Source organism: Microcaecilia unicolor, chromosome 1 (genome assembly GCF_901765095.1).
Source record: "Microcaecilia unicolor chromosome 1, aMicUni1.1, whole genome shotgun sequence".
In the NCBI taxonomy this organism is placed as follows: domain Eukaryota; kingdom Metazoa; phylum Chordata; class Amphibia; order Gymnophiona; family Siphonopidae; genus Microcaecilia; species Microcaecilia unicolor.
This window is the reverse complement of record NC_044031.1, coordinates 263380767-263398365: the sequence shown is the minus strand read 5'-3', so window position 1 is coordinate 263398365 and position 17599 is coordinate 263380767. Positions and strand designations below refer to the sequence as shown.

At 40.9% G+C, this 17599-nt stretch overlaps 1 protein-coding gene and 1 pseudogene across 5 annotated transcripts in view; one reads left to right on the top strand and one right to left on the bottom strand.

The window, feature by feature from the left end:
- The window catches only part of TCAIM (T cell activation inhibitor, mitochondrial), a 115740-nt gene extending 102181 nt beyond the window's left edge, over positions 1-13559 (top strand). For all 5 annotated transcript variants that reach the window (XM_030206078.1, XM_030206092.1, XM_030206085.1 and 2 more), the window contains exons 9-11: positions 469-701; positions 9444-9575; positions 10489-13559. In XM_030206078.1, coding sequence (XP_030061938.1) covers positions 469-701; positions 9444-9575; positions 10489-10714 — 591 coding nt within the window. In that variant the 3' untranslated portion in view covers positions 10715-13559. The remainder of the gene's footprint in view (positions 1-468; positions 702-9443; positions 9576-10488) is intronic.
- A 3537-nt stretch (positions 13560-17096) lies between these two features.
- LOC115460808 lies at positions 17097-17186 on the bottom strand (annotated as a pseudogene).
- Between the last annotated feature and the right edge of the window lie 413 nt (positions 17187-17599).

Sequence of the window (17599 nt, the reverse complement as noted above, 5' to 3'; positions counted from 1 at the left end):
CCAAAGTCAGTATGATGTACACATGTACTGATTCACAGCTGCAGGAAATGCATAACGGATAAAACTTATTTAAGTGTATTTCCCCATTAACTATGATTCTCAAGGGATGCTTTTGGATTGGGAACTGGGATCAAGCAGTAACAGCCCAAAAGAACAGCATAAGTAGGCATTTTTGAGTGTGACTGATAACATGTTGGGGTCTGATTTTCTAAGGCCTTAAGCTTATTCCGAGTCAATGGGAAGAAAGCTAAGTATGGCCCATTGTTACAATTCCTACAGGACAATTTTGGGTGTAACACTGAGAACCCAACCCTAAGGCACCAAACTCAGTCCTTACATGTTCCCAAAGGTAATGGGAAATATTCTTTTTCAGGCATGAAACGTACACATGCATTAGTTTAGTATAGGTGTTTTGACACAGCATGTAGTAAAGCAAATCTAATACAAATATTTCTGTCTTTGTCTTAGTTATTTGAAAGATTGCCGAGTTATTGCAACCTTCAGAGGAAGCAGATGATTTTAGAGGACCGGATCAGCCACCTTTTAGGAGGCATGCAGATAATGTACATGGAGGAACTGCAGCCACTGCTTACAATTGAAGAATATTACTCTACTCTAGATTCATTCTACAGTAGATTGCTTAGCCAAAGGCTGTCTTTTCACCCTCGAAGTCTCCGTGGCTTGCAACTCATTTTAGAGAAGTGAGTTGCTCTCTGATCCTTCTCTCTCCTTTTCTGTCGCTGCTCCTGAACATACATTTGCCCTTTGGTCTTTTATGGAGATAGTTTACTAGAATTGTCAGGTGATCTATTACATTTCAGTGGCTGATGAATATATAACTTGACTATCCGTATAATCTGTAGAAAAAGGGGCCCGGGTTTGCTTATTTTATTGACTTATTTATCAAACTTGTAATCTGCCTGGGAATGCAAGCAGAATATAAGTACAGTTTCATATAAAACAATACAACAATGTATAAAACCTTTAAAAAAAAAAAAAACAAATATAATTAAAATAAAAACTGATCAACCAGATTAGTCAGTAATTGACTTAACATAAAACTATGTGAAAAAGCCTGAGAAAACAAATATGCCTTGAAACATTTCTTAAAGGTCTTGGTTATGGAAATCCTTGCTAGCTCCATTGTTAACATGTGGCCAGCTATTGAGAAGGCATCCATCTTAGTTGCAACTAAACGAACCTTATGCAGTGCTGGAACTGAGAAATGCCAAGTGCCCTCGGATTGCAAAGCTCTGGAAGATTGATATATACTGAGCTCCTGTGAAAGATATTAAGGTGCCACATCCTGCATCATCTTATATATGAGAGTATTTTAAACTTAATTCAAACAAAAAAGAAACTGTAACCAGTGAAGATCTGTCAGAGTAGGGGATACATGCGCATTCTTTGCAATACCAGCAATAAGTCTGGCGATAGTATTTTGAGCCAGCTGCCAATGCTTGGCATGGATTTTTGAGTACAGTCTCAATACGGTATATTGCTGTAATCCAGGGTTGGAAGAAAGGGCAGGCTGAAAAATTATCTAGATAAGGGCAGTATTCAACTGCTTTCCAGATAATTTACTACATTTACCATATATACTCAAATATAAACTGAAATATTTCTGGCCATAAAAAGGCATCAAAAATTTAATCTTGGTTTATATTTGAGCCTACCTTTCCTTTCCCACGGTTTCCTTCCTCTACTTCTGTTGCTGCCCGCACCCCCTCCCCCCAACCTTGAACAAGAAGCAACCTCCCATCCCTCCTCCCTCCTACCAAGCAAACAACCCCCCCTCCTGTACTCACCTATAGGCCTCTCCCTGGGCTTACTGTATAGGACTGGTGGTCCAGTGGCAAGCTGGGACATGGTGATCCCCACACACTGCTGCCCATGCCATCTTCCATTGTGAAAATGGCTGCTGCATGTTCTGGCAACAGTCTCATGGCAGCCATTTTTGTAATAGTAGAGAGCATAGGTTCCTGCCCCAGCTCACCACTGGACCACCAAGCCTCTATGATAGGCCCAGGGAGGACCGACAGGAGGGCGGAGGATGGACTTGAGGAGCTTTTGGTTCAGGGGGGGTTTGGGGAGGTGGGCTGGCAGGGGACAGTGGTAGCAATGGAACACCATGGGGGAAGGAGAGGAATACTTGAATATAAACCCTCGGTTTATATTTGACATTTTTCTCCCCTTTTTAGGAGGAAAAATGTTATCTTGCTTTACCTTCCCTATCTGTGGTAGTTTAAGCCTGCCAAATGGCAGACCAAAACCAAACAGGCATCCCTTCAAAGACCTACCCTAATGTTGTGCTCAATGCACTGGTATTGTCTATCTGGAGCCTATTCTGTAAAAGAAAGTAGGCACCTACTTTCCTTTATAGAATACTAGGCTAACAATTAAAATTTGCACATTTAAGTTAAGCACAATCACTTATATCAGTTACAGAGCAGTTGTAAATGCTCGCACCTAGATCGTTGAAAAAAACCCCAAATGATAGTATTCTATCATTTGTGTGTAACTGTGTGCCCCACCCTGAATCCACCCATGTGTATGCCCACTCAATTGCATACACAATATCTGCATGCATATGTGTACCCATATGCACTCATATGCTGGTATTTCTGGTCATTTATGTCCTTACTTAGCAACTTCTTTATAGAATAAGGGTAAAGGTAACTTATTTGATATACACCTTTCAGTGGTACAATGAAAGTGGTTTATATGTATTATATAGTCCTGTATTTCCCTGTCTCTGTCCCTTTTGTACCTCTTTGACCTTACCTGACCCTTATTTTAAACTGTATTTGTTTAACATCTACAGTATTTGTTTAACATACCGGACTTGGCGATCGCCTTTACGGTATAATGTGAGCCACATTGAGCCTGCTAATGGGTGGGAAAATGTGGGATACAAATTTTACAAATAAATAAAATAAAATATGCAGGTACTTTCTCTGTCCCTATTGGGCTCATAATCTTAAGATTTTGTACCTGGAGCAACGTGGAGGGCTAAGTAACCACTGCACTAACCATTAGGCTACTCCTCCACTGTATGTATATTCAGCATCACTGTCCTTATGGATAGCGGTGCTGAATATATTAATTAATTTAAGTACCTTGCTTAGAGTAACATGACCACCCCTGCTGAGTATTGACCCTTAGGGTTTGTTGTTGAGGAGTACAAGTCCCACTGCAACGTGTGTGTATCTGTGGTTCCCAATGAAGGGCTGTCAGTGCAATGACTGGGCAGGTGGGAAGATGATTATTTTTACTTTATGTATATTGAATTTTCCAATATCTTCAAGTACAGTCTAGAGAAGTGGTTCTCAAACTTGTCCTGGAGACCACCAGCCTTTCAGATTTTCAGGATATCCCTAATGAATATGCATTATATTAACATCAACTGAGTAAATCCTCTCTCCTAGTTACGTACAATATGTCATAAAGTAGTAACTAATTGCTATTTTATCTTTACAAAATTTGCTTTATTCATAACATTTTTTTGAGCAAGTAAAATTTCTTCTCACAGTCTTAACCATGCACTCCTCTTATTCACACCTAAAACCAAAATTGTTAAGAATAATACTATCCCTCTATTCACGGAGTTTTTACACATCACTTCATGTGACATAAACACATATAAGCTTATAAAGCTCTATGAGAAAACCTAAACTGTGATTTGTCCATATAGAAGATGATAATCCACGACAACTCCTCCTTTCAGTGTCCATTGCCAAAAACATCCAATCAATATCTTTTCATAGCATCACTTTGAGGGGCATAATTGAACAAAAACGTCTATCTCCATGGGCGTTTATCTCCGAGAACGGGTCCGTGAAGGGGCGGACCGAACCGTATTTTCGAAAAAGATAGACGTCCATGTTTTATTCGACAATTTGTGAGCTGGGCGTTTTTGTTTTTCAGTGATAATGGAAAATGAAAGCGCCCAGCTCAAAAACGAATAAATCCAAGGCATTTGTTTGTGGGAGGGGCCAGGAGTCGTAGTGCACTGGTCCCCCTCACATGCCAGGACACCAACCGGGCACCCTAGGGGGCACTTTTACAAAAACAAAAAAAAAAGGTAAAAGAGCTCTCAGGTGCATAGCACCCTTCCCTGGGGTGTTGAGCCCCCCAAATCCCTCTCAAAACCCACCGCCCACAAGTCTACACCATTACTATAGCCCTAAGGGGTGAAGGGGGGCACCTACATGTGGGTACAGTGGGTTTGGGGGGCGGTTTAGAGGGCTCCCATTTACCAGCACAAGTGTAACAGGTGGGGGGGGGATGGGCCTGGGTCCACCTTGCCTGAAGTCCACTGCACCCCCTAATAACTGCTCCAGTGACCTGCATACTGCTGCCAGGGAGGTGGGTATGACATTTGAGGGTGAAAATAAAAAGTTGTGAAACGGCATATTTTGTGATGGGAGGGGGTTTGTGACCACTGGGGGAGTCAGGGGAGGTCATCCCCGATTCCCTCCAGTCGTCATCTGGTCATTTAGGGCACTTTTTGGGGCCTTATTCGTGGAAAAACAGGGTCCAGGAAAAGTGCCCTACATTCTCGCTAAAAACGCATATTTTTCTTCCATTATCGGCGAAAGGCACCCATCTCTGATCGCACGATAACCACGCCCCAGTTCCGCCTTTGACACGCCCCCATCAACTTTGTCCGCATCCACGACGGAGCGCAGTTGAAAACGACCAAATTCGGCTTTCGATTATACTGCTTTATTCGTTTTTGTGAGATAAACGTCTATCTCCCGATTTGGGTCGCAACATAGGCGTTTTTCTTTTTCAATTATAAGCTGGTTTACCAACTCCAGCTAATGAGAGCGTATTATCTCACAACCGTAATGTCTTCCACGGGCTACTCAAAGCACCTCCAAATTATGTTCAGACATTCATCACAATCTCACTTAACTGCACCAGCTTCAATATTCTTCTTTAGCAATTTCTCTTCTCTTCATGATACATAACTTAGATCTGCATGCAGTTGAGGCAGTGCATGCAGATCTATCTCATACATTTCATTATGGAGATCCTGAAAACCTGATGGGACAAGGTGTGCCCCGAGGTCTGGGGTTGGGAATGGCTGCTCCATAGGAAAAGCCCACAAATGAGAAACATACAATAATGTAGCACTGGTAAAACTAATGGTCAGACCTAGAATCTTAAAAACACTCTTGCAACTAATTTAACTAATAGAAATTATGTCAAATGATCTTCTTCCCAAAAAATACACCTGTCTTGATATTTAAGTAAACATTTACATGGAAATCGAAAAAAGACTTGAGCGCCAATAAAAGACCTCCATTTTGACTGAGTAATCTGTAACACATCAGGAAAAAGTGGGCTTATAACCTAAAAAGGAAGTATCTTGCTTACGGAGAAAAGTGTTTAAACATAATCCCTGTCCCTAACAAATGCAAAAGTAACACCAGTGTAGAGGAAGCAATGTCAGAATGCAGAGAAGTTTGGAGAATTTGAGGGACAACTAGACTGTATCTGAGTTCCCTCAGCCCGAGGCTTAATATTCTTGTAAAGAACATGGAATACTTTTTCTATAGGAGGTAAAGTCGCAGTTGTAAAGCCCAATGCCCCTAAGAAATATTTTTTAAACATTTCCCATGTGGAAACAATTATGAGGAAAATTAAGAATCCGTAGACTTCTCTGAAAATTCTCCTCCAATTTGAACGCATCCTCAAGTTCTCTTTTGTCAAACCACGCAAAGCTTTGCTAATATCAGACACAGTTTCCTGGAGAGATTCAGTTTTGCTCGCATGGTCTATCAAAATATTATCATACTGTTCACATTTAATTTGGAAGTCTTTAGATAACCCTGCAAGCTCATTAAAGCACTTTTTCACACAGCCTTCTAGATCCTCTGTCACTTCCAAGATGAAGTCCATCATATATTTAGATTTTGGATTCCCAAGTTGGCTTGTAGATTATACCAACAATCCACTGAACTCTCCAGTCTTCAATAATTTACCAGATGTGATCTCTCAGAACTGCAGATGCTGATGTTGAAGAAATGCTAAAGTCTCCTTCGTTGGGCCTTGAGTTTCAGCGCTTCACCTCAGTCTACCCCGGCAACCCCCTTGGGAGTGTGGGCCATCTCAGCTCTTGGAATTGTGGGAGAGGAACACTTCTGTGGGCTCAGTGAAACCTCAAGCTTCCTACCACCATCTCTCACCGTGGTTTGCAGAGCACTGCTCGGATGGCCATCTGAATTACTTATGTCTCTATGACTCCAGGTGTTGGTACAGATAAGAGCTTACTTTCCCTTTTTGCTTGACTATATCGGCACACAGTTCAGGTCGTACATGGAGCTTCAGAGCATATATCCTCTCACTGCATCTTGTAAGGTGGGATGATTATAAAAGTATGGGAAGACTCTGAACTGTTGCTCAATAGAGACAGGTTCCTATTAAGATGGAAGCCCAAGGGAAAAGGAAGAAACTTGTACCTTAAAATAGCCTTTTAAAGTGATTAGTAAGGACACATATTAAATGTCTGGTGTTTTGGTTTTTTTTTAAAGGATACAATGTTAGAGGGCACATGTACTTTGCTACACTGCACACCTTTGAAAAGCTAAGTCATTCTGAATTATATATTTCTGGTTTTTGCCTGTTTTCTCTTCACCTTCCTACATTGTGTTATGATTCTGCTAGACAGGGGACTGACTGGGACTCACCTCTGATTGGCCTGTTAGGAATTGAGCTGACGTCTGAGACAGCAGACGTCAGAAGTCAGATCTATTTAAACCTTCTTTTCCCTACAGTCCATGCTTTAGCATTTGATCCCTGTCAGCTGAAGCCTGTTACCCTCTTTCTGTCTGTGCTTGTAGCACACCGTGCTTTCGTGGGAGTTTGTTTACTCCTCTCATTGCTCGTAGCTTCTCTGTGTGCTGGTTGTTTCCAGCATATATTTGTTTGTTTCCCTAGCTAAGCTGCTTTCCCTGATTACCTTGCTTCCCTGCACCTGTGGGTGCTCTGTTGCTCTGTCTCTGTATGCTGACTGAGTTCTGGTAAGAACGTTGTTTGGTTTTCCCCTTTGTTAGCTTTTATCCTTTAACTGCAGTATAAGCCTGCCTCTCCCTGACTTGTATTTAGCAGCCCTTTCCTTTAGCCTGCTTTTATGCTTTGTCTGCTGTGCTTGTCTCCTGATTCTTGTGAACATTGCCCTTATCTGTTTGGTGTATGTAAAGGCAGCCTTTCCTGTTTGCTTGCTTTTCCCTTTGTCTCTAGTATCTGTTATCTGACTCTGTGGCACTGCCTTGCATACTCTTGTATGTGGATTCCCTTGAGTGCTGAGGGGCACAGTCCTGTGTATTCCTATAGTGGTTTCCCTTGTCCTTGAGTGCTATGTAGCACAGCCTTGTGTATTCCTTTAGGAGATTTCCCTTTTCCTTTGGGTGCTGTGTGGCACAGCCTAGTGTATTTGTGTGATGTATGTTACAGCCTAGAGTGTTCCTGTGGAGCTTCGCTCTTATAGAGTCTGTGTCCCATTCTGTTCTTGACTTTCTCTTCCCCTGGTCGTAGCTTGCACCTGCCAGCTTCTCGTGTGTCACCCTTCCCTTGTGTCACTAGCTAGTGCTGTTTACGTTGCATGTGCGCCAGTCCCTTTTGGGACCCCTCATTGTTCTTTTTCCCTTCCCCAGGGTGTAACTTGGTTCCAGTTCGGCCGTGAGGCCCATATGCTTGGACTCTTTATGAGTGGGATCCCGTTCAGCCGTGAGGCCCGCTTGAGTGGTCTATCTCCCTTTTCTAGTGATGCTAGTTGTTTGTCCTGAGTGTGCGGGGTTTTATGGCCATGGTTTTGCTTAGCACCTGTTTGGTTCACCCTAGGCCTTGGCCAAGGTCCTTCCTAAGCTTCAGCATGGGTACAAGGGCTCACGAACAGTTTAACACATTGCTTCTTTTCACTCAGGTTTACCAGAGTTTCCTAATTGGACCTAAATCTCTCTTAAACAGTAAAGTAAAAATAAACAAAATCCCCTCTGTTCTTTTACTATTTTGGAAATTTTGGTTCTCTTCTGACTTTTATTCCTTCCTATGCTCCCCTCATCCCATAGCTTTAATTTTCTATTGAGCATTCTCAATACACCATTTAACACCTGAAACAAGAGATCTAATTGCATATTCCTAGCTGACTGGTACTCATCATGGTTCAGGCGTGCTACCTGATTCTATCCAGGCAACATGAGTTTCATTTGGTGCATTAGCTGTGGTGCCTTCGACCCAAGGCCAAGCAGCAAGCAAGGAGTGGGTAAAGGGCGATGGTTCTTTGAAAATCAAGACATAGGACACCAAAGTGTTTCATGAGAATACACTTTATTGAAGAGTTGACACGGCACCATGTTTTGGCAAACATACCTGTCTCAGAAGTCTTGCTGTTGCGATAAAAAGGGAAAATTCTTTGATGTCCTGTGTCATGATTTTCGAAGAACCATTACTCATTACCCACCTATTGCTTGCTGCTTTGTTGTGTACCGTGGGTTCCTGTTGTTCCTCCACTTTGGTGGATCTTCCAACATCCAACCCAAGGCAAACCATGTGGAGTCTTAGAGCTTGCCCCATCTGTCTACAAATCTCTGCTATGTACAGATCTACATAAGCCACCCTTTCTATAGGGAAGTAAGCAAGCAGAATTTCAAGATATGGGGAAAACTGGTTCATTCACTTCTATTAATTTATACTGGTATCAAACTACTGTTACACTGGGTGTTAACAAAATTATGCTGCACTATACCTTCAGAAGTAACGATTCTGAAATCCCTTTAGATTCACAGCTGATAGATATATCATGCACATTCTAAACTTATCACTAAAATTCTATTAAAAACAGATTACTATCTGATATAAAATAAAACCTGCAGCTTTATTAGTATTGGGAAGTAGAGAGGTGTGGTAGCCGCGTTAGTCCATTTCTATTGATAACCTTAGTATTGGGGGAGGAATTATGGAAATGTGCTGCTCTTCTTTATTTATTTATTTATTTTATTTATTTGTTACATTTGTACCCCACATTTTCCCACCTATTTGCAGGCTCAATGTGGCTTGCATAGTGCCTGAGAGGTGTTTGTAGATTCCGGAGTAAACAAATACAAGGTTATATTGTGGTAGGATAAGGTTAATGTGGTAGGACCACATAAAGGGAAACAAGAACGGAAGAGTTGTTTGATGACCATTACGAACTGTAGTGTTGTAGTGTCGCAGAGTTCAGGCATTTATGTTGGGTCTGAAGGGTATGCCTTTTTAAACAGGTGAGTTTTTAGTTTTTTCCTGAAGTGTAGGTGATCATAAGTAGTTTTCAAGGCTTTTGGTAGTACGTTTTTGTTTTATGTTTTTATTTTTTACATTTTAGTTTAGGTTTAGATAATGAAGTGCTCACTATAGTGAGACCATTTCAGTGCACAGTGCCTTTTATATTCTTTCAGGGATCACTATGCTCCCAGACTGCACGAATTGGGCCACTTTATGGTACCTACAATCTGTGATCCAGCATCTCTCCATTGGTTTATTCTTACCAAGGCACAAGAAGCCAGAGATAAGCTAAACAGAAAAGATGAGTAAGTACACCCTGGCGTTAGCTTTATCGGTTTTCAAGTTTCCTGTATACTTTTCATTTGTAGTCAAAATTCATTTGCTCATTATTTATTCTAAATGAACAATAGCGGCATGAAATCTTTTTTTTTTTTTTATTAAAGTTTTAATCTTGTACTACAAACAGTTGTACTACAAAATTCTTTAAAGATCCTACTTAGGATCTGCTGGTGAAGTCAACAATGCAGCCTCCAACCACAATAGTGCCTGCATGCAAAGGGTACTTCTCCTCCGCAACCAAGTTCTTCCCTGTGGCATGAAATCCTTAGAGCTCAATATCCTTTTAGAAGGCTAAAGGTTAATACTTTGGCAAATTTAGTGTAGAATAATTTTGTGACATTATTCAGAAATGCTGTGCAGCAAAATCAGAGATTTCTTCTAAGTTCATGAGTTCTTGGCTTAAAGAAAGAAACCCCCTAACTCTTGTTGCAAATTCTTTAAATCCAGACATGTTGGCTTTTTTGCAAAAGTTAAAATGTCAAGAACCCAGGCATACATTCCAACTTCCCTGCATGGCCAACATTCCTCTTGACATGTTCTAGAAGACACAAACACTGAAAAATCCATGTTTAAAACTATAAGCTCGTTTTCTGCTAAAATGCTAAGTTACGCTTGCAATAGAAGATTTATTTCAAGTAGTTGACTGTTCATTATCAACTTGGATCTCTTTTCATAATGCCAGCTTACAATGTATTCTGCTTTTTGGAGATTGTATTGCGGTATCCATTAGATTTGGGACAGTGTGCAAGGAGGGGAAAGATTATAAACAAAACAATATAATGTAATCTTGAATGGAAGTCTTACTTTCCCAATCCTTTTACAGTGAATTTAGATCTCTGTCTTGTTACTGGCCTTTTTAACCATCTCTTTGTATCTCAGGCTAAAGGTGAATGAAAGAGAACTGACTAAATCATGCACTGACAAGTTTTCTCTGAAAAGACTGTACAAAGACCCCAGTGTTTCCAGCGCACAGATGATCCACTGCTGTAAAAGGCTTCTAGAAAAACCACTCCCATATCTACAAGGCATGCACCTCTGCATTTCATACTTCTACTCTGTGCTACAGGATGGAGACTTGTGTATCCCCTGGAACTGGAAGATCTGACGTAGTCTTCCCAAATTTAATTCTTCATCTTGGCGACGGGCAATCAAATTTGTACAGTGAATTCTCTTCTGAATTTTGATATGTCTTTATATTATTATTATTATTACTATTGTTGGCCTAACAGAAGAATTGCATTCTTGTAGCTGCTGACTTGGAGTTTTGTGTTGTTTAAAGAGTTAAAAATGTGAAGTAGCGCTTGACTTTAAAACAGCGTTGCCTTGCGGGGAGAGCTTGGGTTTCATTCCTGGACCAGGATTCTGCACCCTGCAGGGACTGGGAATGCTGGGAAGTCTCAGCTGTTGCTCAACAGCACCACCTAGGGATTCACATTACTGCATGGTTTCTGGGCAAGGAGCACTGCTGCAGTGGATCTGGAAGAGGATACAAATTAAAAGGGGGAAAAAAGTAATTGTGAGTAAAGGCTTTTGTACAAAGGCAAATGGGTTCCAATGTTGCTGGAAGAGTTAAAGAGAACCATTGGATGAAAAAAAATGTGAAAATGTATAATAATTCTAAGAGTGGATTACCTACAGCATTTATGAAACAAAAGTTCCTTATTTATTTCTGCAGGAGTAAACAGCAGCTTCGCTATGTATAGATAATGTTCTTTCAGTGAGTTTGCAGTGAGCATATACCTATGGTGATCATTTGCTGGTGACATTTAATCCATTTTATAAATCACTCCAAAATTCTGAGAGATGAAGATCAGAAGCACTTTTGAATCAGAAGTTGTAACCTGTTATGATTAGTACAAGTTTTCCTACTAAAAATCATTTTACTGGTGAACTAGGACTTCAGAAGCTTTGGGGGTTCAGTGTTAACCACACCTTCTTTGATTGAAACAGTATTAAAAAGATCTCTTGTAGCTTAGGTGCATTTGATGTTCCCAGGTTTACTGGCTTGGAGTTCACCAATTTTGTTAAACACTTACTAAAACTGCAGGGAGCCCTACACGTCATGTGTGAATAACTAACTATATCACCTGGTCACAATGTCTGGTGGTTGTATATTGTGCTTCACTAGTTTGTTATATACAGTGATAACAGATACCCTGAAATCTATATTTATACTCTGTTAAGCTGATAAGGAAATATTTAACTTGTTTGATACATGGATACTTAAGGGGTCTTATACTAAAGCTTAGCTTGAGTTATCTGCAGCAGGGCCCATAGGAATAAAGTGGGCCCTACTGCAGAAAACTCGAGCTAAGCTTTAGTAAAAGACCTCCTTGATTTTGTATGATAGTAATTTATTGCATTGCCTACTGTTTTTTTATTTCTCCTTGTTAGTATAATTGAGACTGTACCTTCCCTTCAATTTTTCCAGAATCTTCCTTATGCCTCTATCTCTATTCATTCACCAATGCCTCTTGCCATCACTTTTCATTATACTATGTGTCAGATCTACAATATGATCAGTTGTTGACAGAAATGGATGGAGTAATGACAGCGTTAATGGAAAAATTTTATTGCAATTTAGTTGGATAAAAATTGGTCTGGCTGATATTTGGCCTTGGCAATTGGCAGGTTTGTTTTGTTTTTTTAACACTACGTGCTGTGGATTAATGTCCAACTTCAGCAATGACCAACACCACTATTTTGATAGCAGTGATAGTAGGAGTAGTGGGGGAGTCTAATGATTTGAGTAGCAGGCTGAGCACCAAGCCAGCCATGTTCAGATCCAAATGTTGTCTGTTGGGCATGTTCCTTATCCCTCTCTTGCCTCGGGTATAAATGTAGAAGCCCTCCAGAACATAGGAAAAATGCCTCTTTTTATATATAAAATGAGCCTTTGAGAAAGGCATGAACTAAATCCAATTCCCTTTCCCCTTTACTGGATGAAGTTACGGGAGCCTTTTTGCTGTCTGAACTTTATCCAGATATTTATCTGGTTCGCTAACTGAATGTTGCTGCTATCTGGGTAACTCTACATTCTGCCCTTACACCATCCAAATAGTGCCACTGAATAGTCCCAGCCAGTGCAAATATTTGGCTAACTTCTGTTGCTCACAATTTAATTTCCATTGGTAGGGATGATGTTCTTGATGATTAGAAGGGAGTCAGATCTAGGCCAGTACAGCTTTCTCAGAGTTAGGGAAATTGCTGGCACAGTATTGTATGTGTCCCTTTCTTGGATGAGTCTTGCTAATGTTGGCCATATCAGATCGCTATTCGGTGGCATTTATCCAGGTTGGCGTGGCTTATGCCTAGATAAGCGCTGCTCACAAGGGCCAGATAATGCTGATGGAAATTACCACTGAGCCTCCCACTGTTATCCGGATAGTGCCAGAGCAGGCTGAGAATTACCCAGTTAATGACAATCTGGCCAAAGATAGGGACACAAAATAGATTGTTCTAACTTTATCCAGTCTGAATCTTGCTGGTACCCAGCACAATACCAGCAGTCACTTTATGGCCAGATGGTCACAGCAGTAGATCGGCTATGGAGGTCAGTATTTAAAAAGACATTACAGGCTGAATATTGGGGGGAGGGGGGAGTGTATTCCTAGGAAAGGAGAAGCAATACTATTGTCACCCAAATACAGGTAAATTGAAGTACAGGAAGATTAAGGTATGATTTCCCAATAAGATTTTTATAATATTTAACTGTATGTGCTTGCTCACCTTTTTGTTACTATAAATAAGTTTGATATGACAGAAACCAACAACGATGTAAAGCCTTATTTCTAGGTCTTTCATCATCATACTGGTGTCCCAGACGTCCAGCTAAAGGAACAAACAAGGCATATGTCATTCGTTGCTCACTCCACTATAGGTGCCCCAAGTCATCCAGGCACTCTCATGCACAGCATTCATTTTCGTTTCAAATTGTAACTCACAAAACCCCTCCCTCCACCCCCCCCCCCCCCGAAAACTACTCGTAACCAAAATAAACTGTGGCTATCCCTATAACTCACAGATGGAGAGAGTTTGCCTCAGCAACTTTCCCTGCTAAGCCATACTCCCCAGTGATCCCATTCACAACTACCCCCACCCTTAATGCCATTTATCCTTCCCTATCCCTCCAGGTACTGTGCCATCTCACAAACAATTAACAATCTTATTGTGGGCTTTTAAGGGACAAGGTCTGCAAATGCATTTCCCAAACCTCTTAAGAAGACCTGCTTACACTTCAGGGAGATCCCTACACCCATTCTTTTCATATTCACTGAATTATGCCAGTGGTTACCTGGTCCTAGAGGCACCTCAGCCAGTCAGGTTTTCAGGATATCCACAATGAATATTCACGAGAGTGATTGATTTGCATGCAGTAACACATTTCTTTGGCTGGTAGGACTTTGGCATCTCTGCCAGCCATTTAACAGGAGCTGCATGTTTGGAGGGGGCCTGGGCCAAAGGTAGAAGTGCCAGGCCCCCATCCAAGGACAGGGATTCTAGAAATCGCACACTTAAGCTTCAGACCTGAACCTTGCAGACCCAGCTCTCTTTTCCACACCCTAGCATAGCCTTCACAAATGGGACCCTGGTTTAATTTACAGAGAGATTTGTAAAGGGTCAAGGTAGCGACCAGCCTGCCCCCTTCCTTTCCACAAATGATGAATACAAAAGCCTTTTGGACTTTTGTACAAGATGGGTTAAAAAAACACAGTGCATGATGGAGTTTGGGGACCTAAGTATTTATGTACCTGATTCTAATTAACCAATTAATTGTGCTAAGGAAACTGGGAATTTGTTTTCTGTTTCACAAACTGATGGCTTCTGCATTGGTCTTATTGTTCCTCTGCACGTTATTGTATCTGAAGAAACACAAAATTGTTTAATTTATATTTTTTATTGTATTAGAAGACTGATTTCAGTTCAGCGAGGTCATTGGGGTGAGAACATGTAATTCTCAGTGTTACATTTGGGAGTCCTAAACCTGTGCCTCTGAGTCTCAACAACTGAAATGTTAAGGTGTAAGTGTATTTTAATCAACTGTGCACTTTTTTTTTTAGTTGTTTTGATGTATTGTATAAATTGATCTATTTGTAAAAACTTGCTAAATGTTTTGTTTACACATAATGGTTTATTGCATTTGAGAAAATAAACATTCATTTTTAATGCTAAGAAAAAAATCAAATTCCTTAAAAAAATTAAATAGTATAAAAATTCTCTAATTAATTGTATTAATTCTTGCCATCTTGTTTTAGACCCAGGGAATGCTTACCTTGCAGTCCTAATCCTTTCTGGGTCTCCCCATTGCTCCTGTGTTTCTCCCTGCCCATACCCAAAGAAAGCTTGAGCTGTTTTTCAGAGCATCACCCAAATTCACAGGTTCTTGGATATAAGGACAGACATAGGAGCCACTTCTGTGGGTTGTAGCAGGTGCTACTTTTTATTATGCTTGGCACCCCCTAAGGGTCATGAGATCTGCCCGCACCACTTTAAGGTCCACTCGAATTTGTGCATCTAGGCTCAGATCTCAATAAGTGGCTCTCGGTTCAGCTCTACAGATGGTGTGTCCGGTATGAAGAGTTTCAAGGGAGTGCTGTGATGGTTGTGTCTGGCCATCTTACACTGGTTGGCCACATGGGCCAGCGCTGAAGGCCCCAAGTAGCCAAACTCAGTGAAATCCACTGCTCGCTGTGAAACTGTCATCTCTGATGGTTCAACTGCAAGAACCGCAAATCGATTAGCAGTGTTCAGGAATGGATGCTCACAGATGGCTGTGCTATAGCTAAAAATAGCTGGGGATTGCTCGGAGCTCAATGTCAAGCATCCATTTCTGAGTGATGTCACTTCCTATCTAAATCGCAAACAGGACTAAGCTGACCAGATGTAGGAGGGTAGAGGAGGGCAGGGAAATGCTGGCCTATAGAGAAGGGAGGGAAGCACTATTCACAGCTCTATTTATTTATTTATTTATTGCATTTATATCCCACATTTTCCCACCTTTTTACAGGTTCAGTGTGGCTTACAATATGAGTTAAATGTTGGAAATACAATTTGTTACAGATTGGTTATGGATTACATTTTGCATAATTATGCGAAACAATTGAAGTGTCGTTGGGAGTGTAACAATGGAGCACAAACATTGAAACATTGGGAGGAAACCAATGGGAGCTTAGAGGGCGATAAGAAGGCATAAAGACATATGATATACAATGCCCACCCGTGTTAACTCTGGGCCCACCCAGAATGTCAGGTTTGGATACAAGATTGCCCAGCAAAGTCTCTGTAGCTGGTCTGGCTCACATTGGATCAGTTTTTCTTCCCACCAGAAAAGGACATCCAGGTGCAGGCTCTTTTCCCTGTCCCTGACTCTAGCATCTTACCAGTTCAGTGCAGCCTTTCCATGCCAGCCTTTCCTCTCTCAGGCTGGGCCTTTCTCTGCAGGCTCCTCATCTCCTCAGCTCTCTGGTGATCGACCAGCTGGTGCTTCAGGGATTCGTTTTATGTTCTTTAGCCCAACTCCTCCTCCTCCTCCTCCTCTCCTTGTTCTTTTGTTATCTTTTTCTTTTAATTTCTTACTTTATTCTGATTTTTTTTAACATGAAAACACCAGATGTTAAAAATAATACAATAAACATCCAAACTTGTGCTTTCTTCTGTGTACCTGGGACTCCTTTGATTTGTGCCTGCTTCTTTTCTTCCCTAGGTGCATTTTTAGCAGCATGAGGTTTCCTTGGGCTTCTGGAATTTTTTTTTTTCTTACCACTTTGCAGGGTGGAGGGTCTTCCAGAAGGAGCTTCTGTCAGCCCTCTTGAACAAGCTATACTGGGGGAACCTTTTTCCTGCACAGGGACTATGTTCAAGTGTACAGTGCTGTGTATCTCTGGTAACGCTATTGAAATGATATGTAGTAATAGTTACCGAGGTCAGCCTCTTCTATCCAGTTGCTAGAGTCTTCTTTTCTGTGGAGCCTGGTTTCTGTCTCCCATCTGCTGGCAGGCTAGAACATATTTTGCTGCTATAACTACTGTTTCTCCTCTTTCCCCCAGAATTACAGAGCATTTTTTCCTGCTCATTCTTTTGAAGGAAGTTTAGATTATCTCTGTTACTTCTGGTAAATTTGTGTCTTTGAAGCCTTCATATTCAGCACAGTGCAATAGAAAGCACATTTCTTTGCTTGCGCTATGTGGTGTCTTAAATTGTTTTTGTTTGTCTTTTTATATTTTGACTATGGTTGATTATTCTATTTGAGAAATTTGTATGCAGTGGAAGCAATGCATGCAAATCTTTTGCTGGAATGCCTCAAACATCAGGTTTAGAAACCACTGTAATGTACCTCATTCTCATTTTTGAACATATTTATTCATAGTCTATCATTAACACATAAGGAGCTAATCACTCAACTTATATTTTTTTCTTTCTGCTTGTCTACAAAGAAAATAGGAACAATCCTCAGATACTATTGTTTCTTGTGGTTAGCAAGATCAAACACTGTACATTCCTTCAGTTACAAACAATAGAAAACACTTCCCATTTCTCCAGTTATAAACTATAGAAATGATTCTTGAAAGCATAGTCTTGACAAACAGTGTGCCCGCTCCTGCTCTCCAGCTGAAGCTCAGTACTATTTAAGTTACAGTGGGAAACATTCAAACCAGTTACCTTCTGAACAATATACAATATGGAAGAAATAAAAAATGTTTGTAGATATTCTTTGTACATAAAATTAACGCTGTCACATTTGAACAGTATTTTATTACCTTTACCAGTGTTTAAGCTGCTGCATACAGCTATACCTTCTAATTTACATATGACACTAAAGGCAGCCATACAGAGCTCACTAAAGAGCTGAAGCTCATTTGCTCCTCCCCTCCCATACTGTGCTCTGGCTGCAGCTTGGCTGTGAAGAGGGACACTGCATGTTGCAAAGCAGACTGTGCATACTACACAGGTATTACATGAGGAAAACTGGAGAACAACTCTCTCTAAACCA